Raw genomic sequence first — 19,917 nt, forward strand, 5'->3', positions numbered from 1 at the left:
TGAGAGTGCTACAGTGCGAGAACAACTACCAAAAGCGACTTATGTTGGAAACTCTACACATAATGAATACTCCAACATCACAACGAATAAACTACAAAACAGACACAGAGAATCTAGCAAACAGTTACAGACATCTGATTAGAAAAATAAACAAAGATATACAATAAGAAGGGAATGCTGCAGTGACAAAACAGATGGCAGCAACACAAGGTCGGCGTCGAAGCTCAGCGATATTTTGTAAAATTTTGTTATATGTTTAAACAGTATTGTTCCTGATGATGTCTTCCGTTGGAGGACGAAATATCGAAAATAATAAATAATTAAACAACAACAAAGACCTCGAGCTCATTTTTTATTAAATTTGAATTTGTAAAAATATATAATAAAGGTCGAATTAAATATCTAAAAATCAAATAGTTTTTGTAGGTTTGTAAACAATATAATGAACTGTCACTGGAATAATTTTAAGAGCTCTCGGACGAGTGGCTTAAAAATGGCAGCAGTCTGAAGTTGGTTGCAGTTTTTTCATCTCACTCTGTATAGGGTATCACATAGCCAACAGTGCCCTACTTTGGTTCTTTTGGTACTGAATTATTTTTAAGTTGATATCTTCCTCCCACATTTCGAATATCAGATTAGTTCCACCAAAATAATAAGAAGATTACAACATTTGTTTGCGATCCCCATACCGCCGTGTATGGGGATAGTTCTTAAATACATTCAAAGTAGAATTACTAACATTCGTGTTCTGATGAGTGTTCACCAGCTTATATAATATATATAAACACAAACAGATTGTACTTATAAATATTACTATTTTTGTTAACCAAATTTCACTAATCATTAATTAATTAAATAATATTTTCTATGTTTGTTTTTATTTTTCTGTTGCACTTAACACCCACCATTCATCCATCTACTTTGTGTGTGCCTGTGTGTGATGTGACCACCTCTCTAACCAACGCAGTTATTCTGAATCCATCCGATTTCGATTATCTGCTAACCAAGGGCAATAACAATACACCAGTGGATCGCAGTTCGTTGCTATTGAAATTTGATCCATTACTCGGCTGCCCTGTGCCGGTCAATCAAGGACAACAAACGCAACAGCAGCAGCAACAACTGCACCTACAAATACCCACTAATCTCAATAATAATCCTTGTCTAAGTCCAACCATAGAAGAGGACGAGCTTAACGAAAGTACAAATCGTTCATTTGTTGTAGATAACGCCAGGACATCGCTAGGTAGCAGTGGTGGTGTTGGTGGTTTCGGTCGGTCATCGGTAACAGGACCTGCATTATCCTCAAGTGCCAAATTGCTAAAGGAACGGTCACAAGAAGTCAAACAACAGTTGTTACTACAACAACAACAACAGAATAAACGTCAATTACCCCAACCTGGAACAAAGGTATGGTATAACTTAGTTTTATGAATAATATCATTTTTTATTCCCATGATTCATTTCCTAATCTTGGTATGTTATTTGTTTCAACTTTTTTTTCGCAGAAGAATGCCACAATGAGTGTCGATGTGATTAAGGATATGAGTTTAGATAATAACGATTGCAATAAAACCTTTGAAAATTCCAAGTAAGTTGCGTTTGAATTTCCGTTTCTATTGGTTGTGGCCTTAACCTTGTGTAAAATTCTTTTTCCCCCCTTTTATATAGTTCCACACAACCCGATGATAAACAGATCAACTATAAAATGGATGAACTTGAAAAGAAAGTCAAAAATGAAGTGTAAGTATTCATGACCTGTATGTCCCCATAAAAAAAATTATTTCAATGCGTGGGTGTGGGTTGTATTTTTGATGCATGTTGTGATTGCATTTGGAATTTTATAACTTGTCCACAGAAGGCCACTGCATTTATGGCAGCCAACATGAAAGTTAAACTTCAATAAATCTCAAACACAAATGCCCCTGATCTAAATATTCATTGTGCTGAAGAAATTTAAATACACATTGTTTTGGAATCAGTATCTTGTAACTTTCTGTAACATTGTCCTTGGTACAGTCATCGCATTGATCACATTCATAAGCAAAATTCAGGTCAATATTAATTCCTTTTATATTTTCATGAACGTTTAAATCACAAAATATAAGCAAAGAACTACCAATGCTTCTTTTTTCAATTCCACCATAGTATGTAGAGTATATTTCGTTTGTCAGAAGGTTTATATTATCCAAAGTCATTTTGGATTCCACAAGGGTTTCCAACGAAATGAGCTTTTTTGTATTACTTGTTCTTTCGGAATCTTCCACCATTCCATTCCATTTTTTGGGTTGTGGTGAAGCACTTTTCGAACTGCAATACAGATATTGTTAAAATAGAAATAGAGCTGCTGAAATTAGTTTAAAATGCGTGGAATAAAACACCGGTACATTGCTCAATAACAACTGAGAATATTTCTGCCCTAACCCAAAGTGTTGAAGAAAACCCGGACCTGTACATTCTATGGGCATTCCACAAACCGCCTTGTGCATAAATATTTGAATCTTGTTCGGTTCTATATAGTTGAGTTAACAGAAGATCTGAAGCCGGCTGATCAAGAACAACGACGTATTTTTTGTTGATGACATCCTTAAAAAATAAGAATATTACCCCCTATTTCCACTGAAAAACTCAACTAGACTATTGAGGCCCAGTACCACCTCGGTGGACACATCACAAAACTTTTTATTGTGAAGCCGCCTCCCCAACCTCACTGTTGTGTGACTGTGTGGTGTGGTCTATGATCAGGCAGGGTCATTGGACTAACGGTAACCGTGAATGAATTTCGCTATCGAGATATGATTAATAATTGTTTTATGGACGAAACTGAATGTCATTGAACTTGGCGAATTTTACATTCAAAAACTCGGTGCTACGTGCCAGATAAGCAACGGAACCTTCATTATGCCCTCCACCTTGAGAAGGAGGGTATATTAAATTTGTCATTCCGTTTTTAACATCCCTAAATATTCGTCGAAGACCCCATAAAGTATGTATATTCATGATCAGCATAAAATTCTAAGTCGATATAACGATATCCGTCTGTCTCTTGAAATCACGATAGAGCCCATATTATATGACGTAGAGCTTCAAAATTTGGCCGAACAGTTTGTATAGTGTCTAGGATGGTTGGTATGGAAAATAGGATTTATCGGTCCACGTTTTTGTATAGCCCCCATTAATGGTTCTTCCCAATATTCGACATTTTGATGATTTTTGCCAATTTTTGTAACGGATTTGTTTAGAAATTGGTCCTTGTTGGTCATAATGGGTTCTAGCTCCCGTGGCGAAACATTGTATGTATAGGTTTTATAATCCTAGTCACATTTACCCACGAAATATAAAATTTTCTATAGATGTTCCCGTTTTGGAATGTTCCCCATATAACGGCCTAACCCACTTTAAGGTTTTTTGAAAAATTTAACAGCATTATCGGGTATTTGTAGTTTAAAGTGGAATAAGTTTGAATTCAAATACTTTTATATAAAAATGTTTTCTTTACCCAATGGTGGCGGGTATTAAAAGTTCGGCCCGGTCGAATTTAATGTTTTTTACTTGTTTTTCTACAGCAAAAGTTTCCGGGCCGTTTTATCCCTCGAAATGTTAGTCACAATAGTCCGCCAACATGCGACTTCTTCTATAGAGGACATAGGGTAACCATTTTGCAATTTGGTATTGCAAATGTTAATCAAAAAATTGTGATCTTGTCACTTGTTTCAAAAATTGCATTTTCTTTAGAATGCCAAAGTACCAACTGTTATAAAAAAAACCCCAACAAAGTATATATATTTATATTCAAAGTCCATATGCCTGCAATTTTTAATTACTCTAGGGCCCAGACAAATTAAGAGAGTTGGACCATATTTCCAAAGAATCCTCCCATAATTTCCCTTAGTATTTTAGTGTCATATTCTGCGTTTTTTCACACTTAGAGAAGTTCTTTTGGTGCAGCTTACGTCACACCCAAAATGAAGTATAACCTTCCAATTTTTGTGATACCTTCCCTAGGAAACTATTTTCCTGTTTATTTTCAATCTTATCGAACGTTTCTAACAGATTCTGTCTCACAACGTTACCGTGGAAGTCGAAACACTTTGGCTATTACCAAAACTAAAAACAACAACGTTCGTATGAAATATATCTGTTGATAAAATTCTTCTTTACGTTGTACAGGCTGTGTCTTTTATATGCAATCTGGATTAATTTTGATTGTTGTAGCCCTAACCAAGTACTTTTTGGAATACCAAATATAAGATTTATTCCTTTAAATCCCATTAGGAAATGTATCGCCCATTTTATAAATTTATCGCGGATAATTTAGAATAATATCTGCCCCACAACAGCTAAACCACAAGCTTTATCTTCTATATTGCATCCCTATCGATTTTCTGTATGTATCAAACTCTTCCTGGCTTTTTTTCTCGTTTTGTGTCATCAACATTTTTTGTCATTTTTGTTTGTATTGAATGAATGAATGTACAGAGATGTTCGTTCTCCACATGTTGTCAGCACACACTCTTTTTGCACACTGTTTCCGACATGTTGCTGCTACTAATGGCACATAACCTTGAAAACTTGGGAATAGTCCAAAGGGTCAAAGAAATGTAGAGGCTATACTTGTATAATAAACAATTGTTGTCATCATAGATTAAGAAACCCTTCAATTGTTTTCTCGTTTTGTATGAAAAAGAGATCCCAAATTGGTCTGGTAGCTTGACAATAATTTTTTGGCATGGCTACAAATTGTGGTAGAGATGATTGATCTTCTTCCAGCTGGTGGTGGTAGCTTGTTCCATTCGGTCTTTGTTCCTTTACCTTTGTTTTTAATTATTTTCTTTACAACAGTGCCATTCTATTGGCCTTCGAAAATAATTACAACTAAAAAAATTGGAAACAGTGTTTGCGGCAATCTGACCTTTGCTGTCGCATTATTCTTGTTCTGTTGCTTGTAAATGACTCATTATTGGTTCGTGTATCTTTTTTTTAGCAATTTGTTTGAGTACATATTTGGTGCAAATTAAACACTCCATAATGGAATATACAACTTGTTGATATTTGTAATACATTAGCTCACTTGCGGATTGCCAAAAATTGCCACACAATATTGTAATTAAAAATTAATTTTATTTCTATTTTTTCAGTCTCAAAACTGAGGATATTGAAAAGAAACTGAGAGAAGCTGAACAAAGGGAAGAAGCTTTAATAAAACGTATCACAGAAAAAGACAAAACTGTGGCGAAAATGACGTAAGTTTTTCTTTTTTTAATTAATTTTAATGGTGTTAATCAAATCTCTTTTTTTTTTTTTTGTACAGTGGGGTAATTGAAGCATATGAAAAAGCCATAGCTGAATTAATTGCCGAAAAGGAACAGTTAATACAGAATTATGAAAAACAATTGGCCGAAGTAAAGGCCGATCGTGATTCAAATTATCATCATTTAACATCACTGGAAACCACATTTTCCGATTTGCATGTGTAAGTATATTGAACATTTAAACATTTTTTGTTTGTAATATAATATGTTTTGTTCTTTGTAGAAAATATGAAAAGAGCAAAGAAATGACCTGCCAATTAAAAGGAAATGAAGAAAACTTAATAGCAGAAAATCGTAAAAATGCCGAAAATCTGCGATTACAGGAGCAACGATATGATAAAATGAAAAATCATGCAATGCAACAATTGGAAATGTAAGTAGTTTTAAAGAAGTAAAAGGACTGGTTGTCTGGGTAATACCCCAGGAAATCTTTGGTTTGATTTTAAGATGGACAGCTGTACGGAAATCCGCAACTACTTCACTCGAAGAAAGATAGAAAAAAGAGGATGAAGGGTTTATAGGGAGAGTACAGTACAGTTAACAGGGTGGACTGCTTAGCCAGGAAAAATGTTTGGCAAACTTGTGGATGGTGATGGGGTATATTTTTTTTGAAAATAATAGCCTATATCCCTTGGTGGATAGCATGGGACATCTATCTCTTCTTCATCTTCATATATTCTATAGTAGTCAGAAACACTGTCATCCCATCTTAAGGTCAGATACCTGCCTACCGCGATTCTTAGATCAGACTCACTAAATGATGGAAGGGAGCTTGTTCTTCTTCTCTAGATTAACGCCAGATGGCCTTAGGTACTCTACAACCGATATCTAACTGCCATATTCTTCCAACTATTTTGATAAGAGGTTTTTTGAAGCCGATGAGATGAAAGCTTTTTGGTGGTTAAACAGTCTCATCAATCGGTAGATTAATTGACTGGGAACCACCTTGAGCTAATTCATCAGCCACCACGTATTTCAATGAGGGCTTCTTTGCAGTCAAGAGTGGCTCTCGATTAAAAGTCTAGATAGCCTAAAGGACCGCATAATAATCGACATAGTCATTGGTTCTTGGCCAGATTCCAGAGGAGGTTCACCATCAGCCCAGGTGTCCCTATAACTTATCTTAAGTCAATATAACTGAAGTCGAAAATGTTGGACATGCGATCGCCAATTGTATAACCTTCACCTAGTATCCATCCTCCGGCAAACAGGAACGTTCTGAATTCAAACGCATGCCACCAGACGAGACTCCCATAGGTCAGAACAGGTAAGACCACTGTGACGTACATCCAGTGTATGACTTTGGTCTATGTCTCCAACTCTTCCCTATGGCGTTCCTACGTAAAGCACAATAAGATCCTTGTTTGCAGATACAGTCTTTGCAGGGTTAACCCCAAGACCATTGTTTAGGGCAAAACCAGCGAGACAGCTGTATTAGTGCACTATGCATTTGATCTGAAATAGTTTGAAGAAATCTACCACTTATCTAACCCACTACGACATATGCGACTGGCTTTATTCGAAGTTATTCGAAACTCATAAGTATTTGATTGATCACCTGATGCTAACTCACAACGTCCTCGACATATTCGGCTGGCTTTATTCGAACTTATTCGAAACTCATAATTATTTTATTGATCACCAGAAGCCATATCAGGGGGGAGAGCAGTGGCTCAAAATATTCCTTTGGGATGCTTCTTTTATTAATGATATTGTGTTCTTCTATTAATGCGATTGTTTCCATTTATTTTTTCGTTTTTCCTTTCCAGAGCCAATAAAAAACTAGAAGCTCTGGCACGAGAGCATCAATTGGAGACAACAAAACTGAAAGCCTTACTTAAAAAAGAAGAGATTGCGCGATCATCTATGAGCGAGCAACTGGCCCAAAAATCTAAAGAAAATGCAGAGCTTGTTAAGATATGTGATGAATTAATATCGGGCCAAGGAAGTTAAAGAGAATCACGAGGATTCGATTTCAATTTCTAGCAGAATTGAAATCTAGTCCGCAATGAGAGATGATATTTTTTACATTATAATAATAATAATACTAATTAATTTATTTAATGTTTTCTAATTTGTATTTTAGTTGCCTAAGCGATGATTTAACTAAAAAAAAAAAACAAACAACAACAAAACAAACAAAAAAACGAATAATAAGAAATCTAAACTAAAGCGCACATAGAACTTTTTATTGTTTTTTTATTATTATTTTGTATGGATAGAGTTTCTGGTTGTTGTTTTTTTTTCTCCCTTTCACACACTATCCTTGAAAAAAGAACGTAAAAGGCGCTTTAAAACAGAAATAAACAAAAACCTATACTTTGTTTAGTTGGCAAAAAACAATGAAAACTCTCAACTCATTAAATATAAAGTTATTTTATAAGTAACACAAAAAATACTATAAAAATGAAAATATAAAAAAATACTACCAAAACAAACATCATCATTTACTCAAGAGAACTTTGGAGTTTACTCGAAAACAATCAACAAACAATTCTTATTTTTAGCATGTCTATTATTAATCTCAATCTTTTGTTAAGCTAGTCTCGGCGATTTTTATTGTGTACTTTTGTTTCTTCTGTCTTTTTTAATTCATCCTCTCATAAAGTTGATACTCAACAACCTTAGCTACTGATTTTTATTTTATAAACAATTTAACATTTAAATTTGTTTTTTAACATTCTATTTTAGTTTTTGTTTAGCATTTATGTGTATTGTTTTTTATTTCCATTGCAATACAGACAGCCAATAATTTTTAAAATACTAAATGAAAAGTTTAAAAAAAGAATCAATAATAAAAAAAATACATTGATCTAATACATTCAATGAATATTTTGGAATTTCTATTTTCATAGGAAAATATCTTAGGTCATGATGAACTCAACCTGTACAGGGTGAGATAAAAATAAAACTGCAACAAAGTCAAACGCCAAAATGTTTACATATATATTTTTTTAATTTTATTGAATGAAAGCAAAAAATATCGGAAATAGCATCAAATTTTTGAATTTGTTTAGATTTATTCGAATTGATCACCTTTGCCACGAATTATGGACTTCATGCATGCGGCCAATGCAGCCGTCATACGCTGACCGAATGTTGCTCTGCTGTATTTTGGCCCATTCCCGGCGAATCGCTTGCTTGAGGTGATCGACACTTTTGTATTTTTTAGTGCCAACCTTGCTTTCCAAAATACTACAAACACAACAGTCCAACGGATTGGTATCCGGAAATTTTGGTGGTGCGCTGGAAATGAAGCGAGGAACCTGATTCTGTAACCATTCTTGGTTGGCGGGTGCTGAGTCCTGTTGGAATGTCCAAGTTCTGCGGCCAAAATGTTTGTGTGCCCAAGGCTTTAATACATCCTCCAGAATATTTTCGCGATAATATTCGGCATTTATTTTGATGCCACGGTCGATTAATACGAGTTGGTTGCAGTTTTTTTCATCTCACCCTGTATGTCTTATCTTAACCCAGACTCAGAAGTCTGTTTTAGCCATTAACGCAAAAATGTAAAGACAATATACCTAAATAGAGGTAAAATGGTTAATATCTTGGGATATTAAGACCAGAGTTGTCTGAAAATATCAGTTTTTTCCGATACATAAATGACATTAATAGGTTTTTAATGTTCAATCAATCTTGTAAAATATGATCAAGTTGTATTCTGTCTCATACGTACTTGTGCAACACCTATGAATTTGAAAAGAACATACGTAGGCACGAGTTAGAGAGATATGCTATCCTAAATTTGGTGTCTTGAGTTCTCAACCCAAAATCTGGAGTTCTTATAATTTCTATGTTTCTTTATCCACACATGTCATTTCAAAAATGTTTATAGATTGCATTTCGATGTTCTGTTCCCAAAGAAATACAAATAATTTGAATTGAGAATAGTGTTGGCCTTTACTTGGGATACCGAATTTGTTTTGTTATTTCCGCATAATTTAAAATCTTCATTTATTTTGCAAAAAGAAATTGAATATAATTGCATTTCCAAATCAAATTGTTTTCAAATTTAATAAATGTGTAATTTTCATAATTTGACCTACAAATTATTCGAATACGTTCTCTACAATTTACTTTCTTTTGTAGTCCCACGGTATGTGCGATTTTGTAAAACCCACACCAATTAAATGCACGCCACTTAAGGGTCACCGGGTGGCAATTTCTACATGCAATTCTATTAAATGGAATTTCACTTTCATTTCAATAATTTGAGCAACGAATTAAATGAAAGTATGAGTAATTCCTTCCCCACAAAGAAATATGGCAATTTCAACAATTTTTTCGGAATAAAAAAGTTAGTTGATGTTGTTATGTAGAACATACGGATTATTATTTTTAAAAGTTCTTTAGAAAAACGCGAAAAAGATTTGGAAAATAATATCGAAATAAGAGGTAATTGCTGACGAAAATCATTTCACCAATTTGCAGTATACATGGCCCTGTTTCCAAAATTACTTTTTTTAAATGAATACACATTAATGTTGTTTTGGCATACCTTTGCATTGGATTTTATTTCTGTTTTTTAATTTATTTTGGCTTTTGCAAGAAGAGTATAATAAAGAAAAAAACATCTCCTTTTGAACGACGCATTGTTAAAATTGAAGAAATTAAAAAAAAAACATCTATTTTTTAAACCACTATAAATCATCATTAAAACCAACTCATCCTTCATTTGAAAAAAAAAAAACAACTAAACGGGAAAAGGAAACAAATCCTATTTAAATTTCCTATGTATATCCTATTTGTATGTATAATTTAATATTTATGCCTATTTGTAGAGGAACCAATTATCAACCTATAACAAAACAAAAACAAATTATAATGACTGCTTCTGGAAACAATAGTTTTATGGCAAAATGGAAGCTTTAAAACTATGGAAAAAAATAACAAAAAAATATATATATACATTTAAGTTAACTGCTTGTTTTGTATTTGTAATATATAAATGAAAAATCTATGACTATATATTAGTTGGATTTTAAGTTACAATAATTGTTAAATGCATAACAAACCTACACACAGACACATACTTCAACATTATTAACACTTGAAACCAATAAAACCAATGTAATTTAGTATTAATATTATTTAATAAATTCTTAAAATATATACACGTATATTAAAACTTTGCACAACTTGAGCTGTTTCAGAATTTAAAGAGAAACGTTCGAGATGTGCACACCTCCTCCCTCATATGATGAAGAAAATAATAATAATAACAACAACAACAAAAACACAGCATCGGTATAGTTTTATATAGACGAGATTTAGTTTTAAATAAATCCAATGAGTTGATAAGAAGAAGACAAAGATGAACTAAATAATAAAAAGTTGCAAAAGAAAATCATTACTCCAGAAAAAAAGAGACACTTTATTGAACAAAAAAAAAGAAAAGAAATACTAAATATAATAAATATTAATACATTATATACTAAAAACCAGATGTATTATTTGTGGAGACTTGATGGAAAACTTTGGATATAAAAATGGACATTAAGTTCGGCCTGGACGAACTTTGAACTTTTCAAAAACCTTAAAGTGGGTGGTGCCGTTGTATGACATACCAAATCGGGAACCTATATAGGCAATTTTATACCTGTCATCTACCAAATCTTCTTAAATACAAAATTTGAAACAATTTCGTGGGTAAATGTGGCTAGGATTATAAAAATGCCGAGTATCGTTAGGTATTGTTATATATGCGCCAGGAATTATATGCCACAGGGGCTAGAACCCATTACGAATTACAAATACCAATTTTTGGACAATCAGTGCAAAAATGCGACAAAAATACTCAAAATACCGAATATTGGGAGGTAGTGTTATATGAGGGCTATACCAAAGCGTTTACCTATACATACAATGTTTCGCCACCGGAGCTAGAATCCATATGACCAACAAATACCAATTTTTAGAAAAAAATGGTAAAAAAATATGGCAAAAATCATCAAAATACCAAATATCGGGAGGTAGTGTTATATAGGGGCTATGCAAAAACGTGGACCTATACATACAATGTTTCGCCACCGAAGCTAGAACCCGTGATGACCAACAAATACCAATTTTTAGACAAGTCTGTGGAATAATATGACAAAAATCATCTAAATACCGAATATCGGGGGGTACCGTTATATGGTGGATATTCCAAAACGTGGACCGATATATATCTCATTTTCAATACCAACCATCCTAGACACAATACAAATTGTTCTGCCAAAATTTTAAGCTCTACGTCAAATAATGTGGACTCTATCCTGATTTCAACAGACAGGGAGACATTGTTAAATCGACTTAGAATTTTATGCTGATCATGTATATATATTCTTCATACAAAGTTAATATACCCTCCTTTTCAAGGTGGAGGTGGTGAACAAAGCCGTCAACCATCGTAACATGGCAAATGTTTTAGGGTCAGTAAATACTGAATAATTTTGCCCGATAATCCGCTACCGGGTACAAACTCAAGATACAAAAGGTAGCTATGTGAAATGTGAAGTATTAATTACTGTTTTGTAGGTAAGCTTTTCTCTCAATAAGATCCCCAAAATTCAAATTACCACGAATCTGATGGTGGAGTGTGTTCATAATTGTCTTTTCTTTGACATAGCAAATTATAGCATATTTTTAGGCTGCAATTAAACCCAGCCTGTCAGTTGAAATCACATTTTGCAATATGGTTTTACATTGATATATATATATTGAACCCCACATCAAGTGCCACCGAATTTAAGCCTACCTGGAGTATTAAGTCACATTTTCCACTGTGTTGCTGTTTCGGTAATTTGACATTTCAATATAGAACACTGTATTAATAGTCTTTTGGCACTGTCCTATATAGAGATTTTAGATATTTCCAGTATATGACATCGCCCGGTCTCGACTTTAATGGTAACTTTCCACATATAAAATTAATATTTAAACCTCCTTAAATCTCAGCATGTATTCATGAGAAAACATTGTTCAAAAGCGTTTTATTTTGCATTGTTTTTTTTTATATTTGCCTACTCCTAGTGTTGAGCTATGAAATTGATGACGATAGAGAAAACAAACAAATATGTTTGTGAGATCGTACCGATAAGAGCTGTCTGGGTCAATTGAGCTAAGTTTACCCAATAAAGACTTAAGGAGATTTTAAGCCATTAAATGGCATACCTCGAATTGAGAAAAAAAAAGAAGAGGCATATCTTGAATCCCTTCCCTAGGAATATCGTTCATTACCCCTGGTCAAACCCAATGAAGGCTTTGAAGATCTCATTCTGAACTTGTTATGCCCTTTAACAAAATCAATACTAAAATTTCAAACTAAAATCTGCGATTGGTGTTATATAGGATAGCCATAGACTATTGAATATATAGCAAAACGGAATGTTACTTTTGTCTTATGGCTGTCAGCATGCTTTCGCCTAGTCAACAAGGTGATGAAGCCAGTCGACTAACTCGACTTCGAAAACCAATTTCAATTGATTATTCCCGTATTTTTCGATGTCATTTTGTAATATTTTATTATGGAACTTTTTACCTGGCATACATTTTGCCGTTGTTAATAATTTTAAGATTTGAGTGACTTTAATATTTTCACTCCTAAAACGACATAGGCGACATCTGCTGATCCGATTTTTTTCGGTAATAAACGGTGAATGTTTCGATTGTCTCTCCAAAATACTTTTTTTTTAAATCCTTGTTTTGCCCGTTACTACAACATAACATTATTTTCTTAAGGCTATGTTCCTGAAATCTGTAAATTGATGTAGAATATATAAAAGATTTAAAATGATCGAAGAAAACAATATATTTATAGGTAGTTTATTTAAATTGCTTAATAAAATCGCAATGTATCAAAAATACAATATATTAAATGCAAAATTCAGACATCAGCATAAGACTGTTCTTATATACACAAATTTATTAACGAGACTGTCCTCCAATAATCAAAACGTGTTGGCACTTTAAATAACAAAAACAATATAAAAACGCAACGAAAGCCGCCGAATTTATCTGGGACACATGGCATGACGACCACCATCAACAGCCAAACTAACTCCGGTACTAAACGAAGCCAAATCACTGGCCAAGAAACAAATAGCATTGGCTACCTCATCAGCCGTACCGGGGCGGCCCAAAGCATGTGTTGTCTTCGAATGTTCCAAAAATTTGGCATATGTTTCCGCATCCATGCCACCACGTTGGTGAAGATTGGTAACAGTCACACCAGGATTTACACAGTTGACGCGCACCCCCTTGGCAGCCAATTCCAAGGCAGCGCAACGAGTAAATTGATCAACACCCATTTTGGAAATATTATATGCCAAGACACCGGGGAATGAACGAATACCATTCACACTGGAAACATTGACAATGTTTCCCTTGGTCTTAACTAATTCCGGTACAGCCAACATGCTCAAATGATATATAGATCTGAGATTTGTATTCATGACACGATCAAACTGTTCCAAACTGGTGTTTTCAATTGTTCCCGTTTCAATGATGCCGGCATTGTTGACCAACACATCCAGACGTTGATGTTTCTTCAAAGTTTCTTGCCAAATTCGTTCAGTGTCAGTTTCCTTGGAAATATCGCCCACCACCAGCTGGGGTGTTTGTTTCTTTCCTTCGTTGGCACACAATTTGGCTACCTTTTCCAAATTCTCAACATTTCTTCCGTTCAAAGCCAATGTGGCACCAAGTTGGGCAAATTTCACAGCGGTGGCAGCACCAATACCCGATGATGCGCCGGTAATAAGAACTACTTTGCCAGCAAAATTCATCTTATCGCTAAAAAATCCGGAATTACAATTAATTTCAAAAAGCCCATTAATTATACAATTGCGTAATATGTTTGTTTGTTTCTTTTTTATAATACTTACCGTACCGTGCGTTTCTCCACAATTGTTTGAGATCGTCTGATTTTTTTTTTCTTCTTTTTTCTTGGTGTATATTATTATAATTTTTTATAGATTGTCTCTTATCGCCGCCATCATCATCGTCTTTTACCTCGTCTCCTATTCATGTTTGTTTTGATTACTCAATTTGAACGCTCATGGGGGGTAAGTAGCCGGTTTAAAATCCAATAACACTGTGCAACACATTTGCTACAGCATCAACATTGGTGTATTTTCGAAATTCCGATATTGTTACGGGACATAGCTTGACCTTTTTGTTGTATAAATTTTCAAAGAGAATTTTCCCACAGCTTTCTTTGCCACCTGAAATGTGAAAAATAAGAAATGTTGTCATATGAACTATTGTTCAAATTAAATATGCCTACCTTTGCTAATGTGTGCATTTCTATTTTCGCCATTTACCTCCTGCTGACCTGTAAATGCATCAACTGTGTTATAAAATTTTAATATCAATAATTTGTATTTGTTATTATTTTAAGATATACCTTTTGGACGTTTTGATGTTGTCGGTTCATCGTTTTGTTTAAAAACATTTTGTGCTGGTCTTTTGATGGGATTTTCATTTACACGAACATCACAGCCTACGATGGTTTGAGAGAAATTATTATTATTGCAATGGAATAAAGGAAGATCTTAAGATCTTCATTCTAAGAGTTGATTTACAGATCTTCTATGGGCGAAATCTAAATGCATTGTGTGGGAAAGTTTGAAGATTTTAATCTATGCAACAAACAGATATTCAGGACTTTCGTAAGAATATCTTCTATGATTAGGTATAGAGATCTTCTATCAGATTTTCAAAAAAAAAAAATCAATAATTCTGCTTAAAGAAGATCCGCATAGTCTTTTACTTTTTAAATAAATGATAGCTATGTTTTCATTCAGACCTTTTAAAACGGATTGTGGTTTAACATTAATATTCAATGTGTTGGGTGGAACAATGGCAACAGAAGTTTTCGTTGTGGATTCAATTGTAGTCTTCTGGATATTGGTTTGCATACCATTATAAGATTTCAATTCTATTGTGTGTCTTTCTTCTCCATCGCCCAATTCTTCAAGAACATTCAAAATAATATATAATGAAAAGTCTTCTTTGTTTTGGTGTGCAAAAATATAAAAGCACATTTGAAATGAAAATTTTGACATAAGTTAATAATAAACGTGACAGCACATATGTGCTGTGAAATTGTGAAATAAATAAGACCAATTGTTGTTTACGTTAGAAGTCTATTTGTCTGTTTCAGAACCTGCATGTATCTACTAATTTTTTAATTTTCAGAATTGCAGGAACGATTTTCATTTAATAAAAATTGAATAAATTGTAAAAATTAATGCACAGAACATGCGCAGAGTTGGTATTTAGGTTTTTGATTTTTGTCACAGGTAGGGAGCACAAACGCAGGCAGTCGCGATCAAATTTTGCATGATATGACCATACTACATTCAAATACAGATTTTATGCATTTTATGTGTTTATACCCTACACCACAAGGTGGTCAGGGTATTATGTCTTTGTGCATTTGTTTGTAACAAGCAGAAGGAAACGAGATAGACCCATAGTTCCTGATCTGCATAGAATCACATTCTGAGTCGATTTATGCATGTCCGTCCGTCCGTCTTTCCTTGTATTTTTGTAAACAAAGTACAGATCGCATTTATTGCCCGATCCAGATGAAATTTTGCAAAGATCTTTTGTTTGGCCCAAGGACGAACCCTATTGAAATTGGTGGTAATCGGTCAAAATTTAGATGTAGCTCCCATATATATCTTCGCCCGATTTGCCTTTTATTGTGCACCAAACGTGTAATATCAGAATTGTATGGAATTTTGCATATACACCCATATTAGGCCTGAAAATATGTATGCCAAATTTGATCGAAATCGGTTCAGATATAGCTATAGCTCCCATATATATTGTTCATCCGATTTGTTATTTTTGTCCTCCGCAGCCGTAATATGCACTCTGTAACAATATTATTTGGGGAAATATATAAAATACAGCTCAGAAATACATTTGCTAAATTTTATCGAGATCGGTTCAGATTTGGCTATAGGTTCCATATATAACTTCGTCCGATTTACATTTTATTGTGCACAAAATGTCTAATATTTCTCCAAATGGGATGAAATTTGGTACTTACGACCGAATTGAATACATATTATATATCTGATTTATTATATTTGTTACCCACAACCGTAGTATGCACTCCGTAACAACGATATTCAGGGAAATATATCAAATACAGCTCAGAAATATATTTGCCAAATTTTATCGAGATCGGTTCTGAATTGGATATAGCTCCCATATATATTTTTATCCGATTTCCGAATTTAAAAGATACAAATGCTTCGGCATATTTAGTCCTTTGAACTTTAAATTATAATTATAATTATAATCATGGCGTGTATGATTGAATTCTCCCATAAAAACTTTTAGTTGTTATGCGCAGCTCTACTAAATTAGCAAAGTGATGTAGGGTATCATAAAGTCGGCCACGTCCGAAGTTAAGACTTTCTTTACTGGTTTTTAATATAATCCGTATCGAAGTCATATCATTCACATAAACTGCCACTATAACCTTTTTTGGTTACAGGAGCTCTTCTAAATACTCAACCGCAACACATTTGCGGTTTTGGATCTGGGTAGCACCTTTAAAATCTTATTCCATAGCAAAAAAGAAATAAATTCGAAACCATATCGAAAAAATGCAAATAACATTCGAAGTCATGGAATTATGTTTATGAAGAATTTGAGGAAAATTTTTGTCGAGCAAAAAACACGAACAAAACAGAAATTATATATTCCAAGAATTAATTCGTTTGCCTTTTGATCGGTTCCAGAACATGCTAGTTTTACAATTTTCATAAAGGTATAATCGGTTATAGTGGTAAAATTTTTTACATTCTTGCAGTTCTGCTAAGACAATATATAGGAATGTTTTGATAGTCCCTCAAAAATATTTCAAAAAATCCTCTTTTTACGAAGAGCTTAGTAAATGAGAATGAAGGAAAAGTTTTTTTTTTGACTATTGTTACACCTTACACTGCACTGATTTCCAACAAAAAGGTGACTAGATGGAGTTATAGCAACTTTTGATTATCTTCATAGTCAGATTCTGTTATTACATGTAGAGTTGAGTTAATACAAGAAGTCCGACTGTTAAAAACAGTATATATTGATGCACATATAGCTTTAGCTTCTCCTTTACCTATTTCAAGTATAACAATTAAAAAATTGAAAATTTTGAAAATTGTAAAAAAATCCTTACAATCTTATGAATACCGAATATAGCAGTTATATTGGAGTCTCTATGAAGACATGGGTCTGCATACTCAATTTTTTGTCATAGGCTGAAGTACCCATTACGAATTCTAAATACGAATTTTGAAACAACTCCGGTAAATAATGTCCCTAAAATCGTCAAATATCGGAGGGGTACCGCTGTATGTGGGCTATACGATATCGTAGACCTATATAGACATTATTCTAGCATGGATTTTTAGACAATTCCATTTAAAAATGTAGCTTCAATCATCAAAATGCCGAATTTAGATAGTTATCGTTATATGGGGGATATACGACATCGTGGACCTATACAGAAAATACTAGTCCAGGTGGTAAAGTACTCAGAAGGAACACCTTTTGTGAATTTTCAGACAATTTCATTGAAAAATTTGGCTACAATTGTCAAAAGACCTAATATTGGGGGTTCCGTTATATGGGGGCTGGACGATATCGAGGACCGATATACCCCATCTTCGAACTTGACCTGCCTGCAGACAAAAGACAACAAAATTTAGCTTCCTATCTATATTCGTTTTGACTCTAGCGTGATTACAACGGACGAACAGGGTTAAATCGTCTAAAAATGTTGCAATTTGATATATGCAAGACATATGAACTGTTCCAGAACTTTTAAGAATCTACAAGTTTTGCAATTTTTTACATAATATTGTATGGTTTATAATAATAATAATAATAATAATAATAATAATAATAATAATAATAATAATAATAATAATAATAATAATAATAATAATAATAATAATAATAATAAATGGTTTATAATAATTCCCTCAGATATAACCCATATACATACCACAAACCAGATATACTACCATTAAATTTAGTTTAAATCGATTCTTTTATAAGTATGTGTATGTTTCAACCGATGTCAAATTGAAACGATCTTATTTGGTATAAACGATATCCTTTCATAAATCACCAAAACAAACACAAATTTCATGCGGGCAGGTTTGCCAAATTAGACTTGTTTTCTATCATTAAAATACTTCCATCTTACATACAAACATGCGTTTATTTGACAAAACATACATATTTACAAACAAATACACAAAATCTTTTCATTTATCTTGGACACATGGCATGACGACCACCATCCACCGGCATATTAACACCGGTTATAAAGCTAGCCTTATCACTGGCCAAGAAACATATAACCCCGGCTACTTCATCCACTTCACCGGCCCGACCCAAGGCATGTGTGGCCTTACAATGTTCCAAGAACTTTTGATAGGCTTCCTCGTCCATACCACCACGTTTATGTAGCTCTGTGACAATAACACCTGGATTCACGGAGTTACACCTCACCCCAGCCGCAGCCAATTCCAGTGCCACACAACGAGTAAACTGATCAACAGCACTCTTGGAGATGTTATAGGCCAAAACATTGGGGAATGAACGCAAACCACAGACACTGGAAATGTTCACAATATTTCCTTTGGTCTTTTTCAGTTCAGGCACTGCCAGCATGGTCAGATGATAGAGGGAACGTACATTTGTATTCATGACACGATCGAATTGCTCCAATGAAGTATTTTCTATGGTGCCATTTTCGATGATGCCTGCGGCATTGACCAGAACATCTAATCTCTGGAACTTCTCCAGGGTCTCCTTGATAATCCGTTGGACATCATTTTCATCGGTCATTTCAGCCTTAATTTGCAAATGACTTTCTGGATTGAGGCATTTTGCCGCTGTCTCCTGAAGTTTTTCCACATTGCGTCCAACCAAAACCAACTGCGCTCCAAGTTTGGAAAATTCTTGTGCCGTTGCAGCACCAATTCCAGAGCTGGCTCCAGTAATAAGAACAACTTTTCCAGAAAAATTCATGTCGTGTTGGAAGGAAAATGGTTAACAGGTTTGAACTAACGTTGCCGGTTGTCAATTTATGGAGTTTGTCAGCTGTTTAGCAGGCGTCGTAATAAACAAGCAAAAGCGATGTTAAATTCGCATCGAACTTTGAATGCACTCTACCATACATTAAAATCAACAAATGTTCGATTAGAAAGGGTGTTTTTAGTTTTGGCCCTAGTATGCCATGGCTTTGAGGAATCTAAACACGAAACATTTATATAATAAAAGCTTCGACTGTGAGTTCAGAAGTAAATTTTTGAAAACTCATATTAGGCGATGCTAAAATAAACTATTCGACTGACCAAGACTTAAGAGTGGTTTAAATTTAAAATAAATTTATTTCCTCTACATTTAATCGGCCAATTTTTGGGTGTAGGTGATTTTCATATCAAATATAATTTATTCTAGTCGGAACTTGATTACACGACTCAAAATTCATATTTTTGAACAACTGATGAAGGATTGTTACATTATTTACATTACTTTGGATGAAAATATATATGGAGGCTATACCTTCATTCAAACCAAGATTTGACAA

General features: G+C 33.9%; 3 protein-coding genes across 11 annotated transcripts in view; 1 reads left to right on the top strand and 2 right to left on the bottom strand.

The window, feature by feature from the left end:
• Positions 1-10,759, top strand: part of LOC101891306 (transforming acidic coiled-coil-containing protein 1) — a 72,249-nt gene extending 61,490 nt beyond the window's left edge. For 4 of the 7 annotated variants that reach the window (XM_011296151.3, XM_059118110.1, XM_011296149.3 and 1 more), the window contains 7 exons: positions 968-1,410; positions 1,509-1,591; positions 1,672-1,743; positions 5,139-5,243; positions 5,312-5,473; positions 5,536-5,685; positions 7,082-10,759. In XM_011296151.3, coding sequence (XP_011294453.1) covers positions 968-1,410; positions 1,509-1,591; positions 1,672-1,743; positions 5,139-5,243; positions 5,312-5,473; positions 5,536-5,685; positions 7,082-7,265 — 1,199 coding nt within the window. In that variant the 3' untranslated portion in view covers positions 7,266-10,759. The remainder of the gene's footprint in view (positions 1-967; positions 1,411-1,508; positions 1,592-1,671; positions 1,744-5,138; positions 5,244-5,311; positions 5,474-5,535; positions 5,686-7,081) is intronic. The other 3 variants (XM_059118109.1, XM_059118112.1, XM_020038438.2) reach the window with 2 other exon arrangements.
• Positions 10,760-13,092: 2,333 nt separating this feature from the next.
• LOC101891021 (3-oxoacyl-[acyl-carrier-protein] reductase FabG-like) lies at positions 13,093-15,263 on the bottom strand. 3 transcript variants are annotated; one of them, XM_011296147.3, is made up of 5 exons: positions 15,109-15,263; positions 14,707-14,802; positions 14,587-14,634; positions 14,186-14,524; positions 13,093-14,093 (listed from the first exon to the last, which is right to left on the bottom strand). In XM_011296147.3, exon 5 carries the CDS (start codon positions 14,084-14,086, stop codon positions 13,313-13,315), a length of 774 nt encoding a protein of 257 aa, XP_011294449.3. In that variant the 5' UTR covers positions 14,087-14,093; positions 14,186-14,524; positions 14,587-14,634; positions 14,707-14,802; positions 15,109-15,263; the 3' UTR covers positions 13,093-13,312. The 3 variants fall into 3 exon arrangements, with proteins under 3 accessions (XP_011294449.3, XP_011294448.3, XP_058974097.1); XM_011296146.3 differs by having other exon boundaries at positions 14,191-14,524; positions 14,587-14,649; XM_059118114.1 differs by having other exon boundaries at positions 14,587-14,649.
• A 3,258-nt stretch (positions 15,264-18,521) lies between these two features.
• On the bottom strand, positions 18,522-19,432 carry LOC101890849 (meso-2,3-butanediol dehydrogenase). Its single transcript, XM_005188178.4, has one exon. The coding sequence runs from the start codon at positions 19,353-19,355 to the stop codon at positions 18,591-18,593; it is 765 nt and encodes a 254-aa protein (XP_005188235.1). The 5' UTR covers positions 19,356-19,432; the 3' UTR covers positions 18,522-18,590.
• Between the last annotated feature and the right edge of the window lie 485 nt (positions 19,433-19,917).

Source organism: Musca domestica, unplaced genomic scaffold (genome assembly GCF_030504385.1).
Source record: "Musca domestica strain aabys unplaced genomic scaffold, Musca_domestica.polishedcontigs.V.1.1 12, whole genome shotgun sequence".
NCBI classification, from domain to species: domain Eukaryota; kingdom Metazoa; phylum Arthropoda; class Insecta; order Diptera; family Muscidae; genus Musca; species Musca domestica.

Coding starts and splice junctions, on each gene's coding strand:
- LOC101891021 (XM_011296147.3), bottom strand. CDS start 14,086: ATGAATTTTGCTGGCAAAGTAGTTCTTATTACCGGCGCATCATCGGGT.
- LOC101890849 (XM_005188178.4), bottom strand. CDS start 19,355: ATGAATTTTTCTGGAAAAGTTGTTCTTATTACTGGAGCCAGCTCTGGA.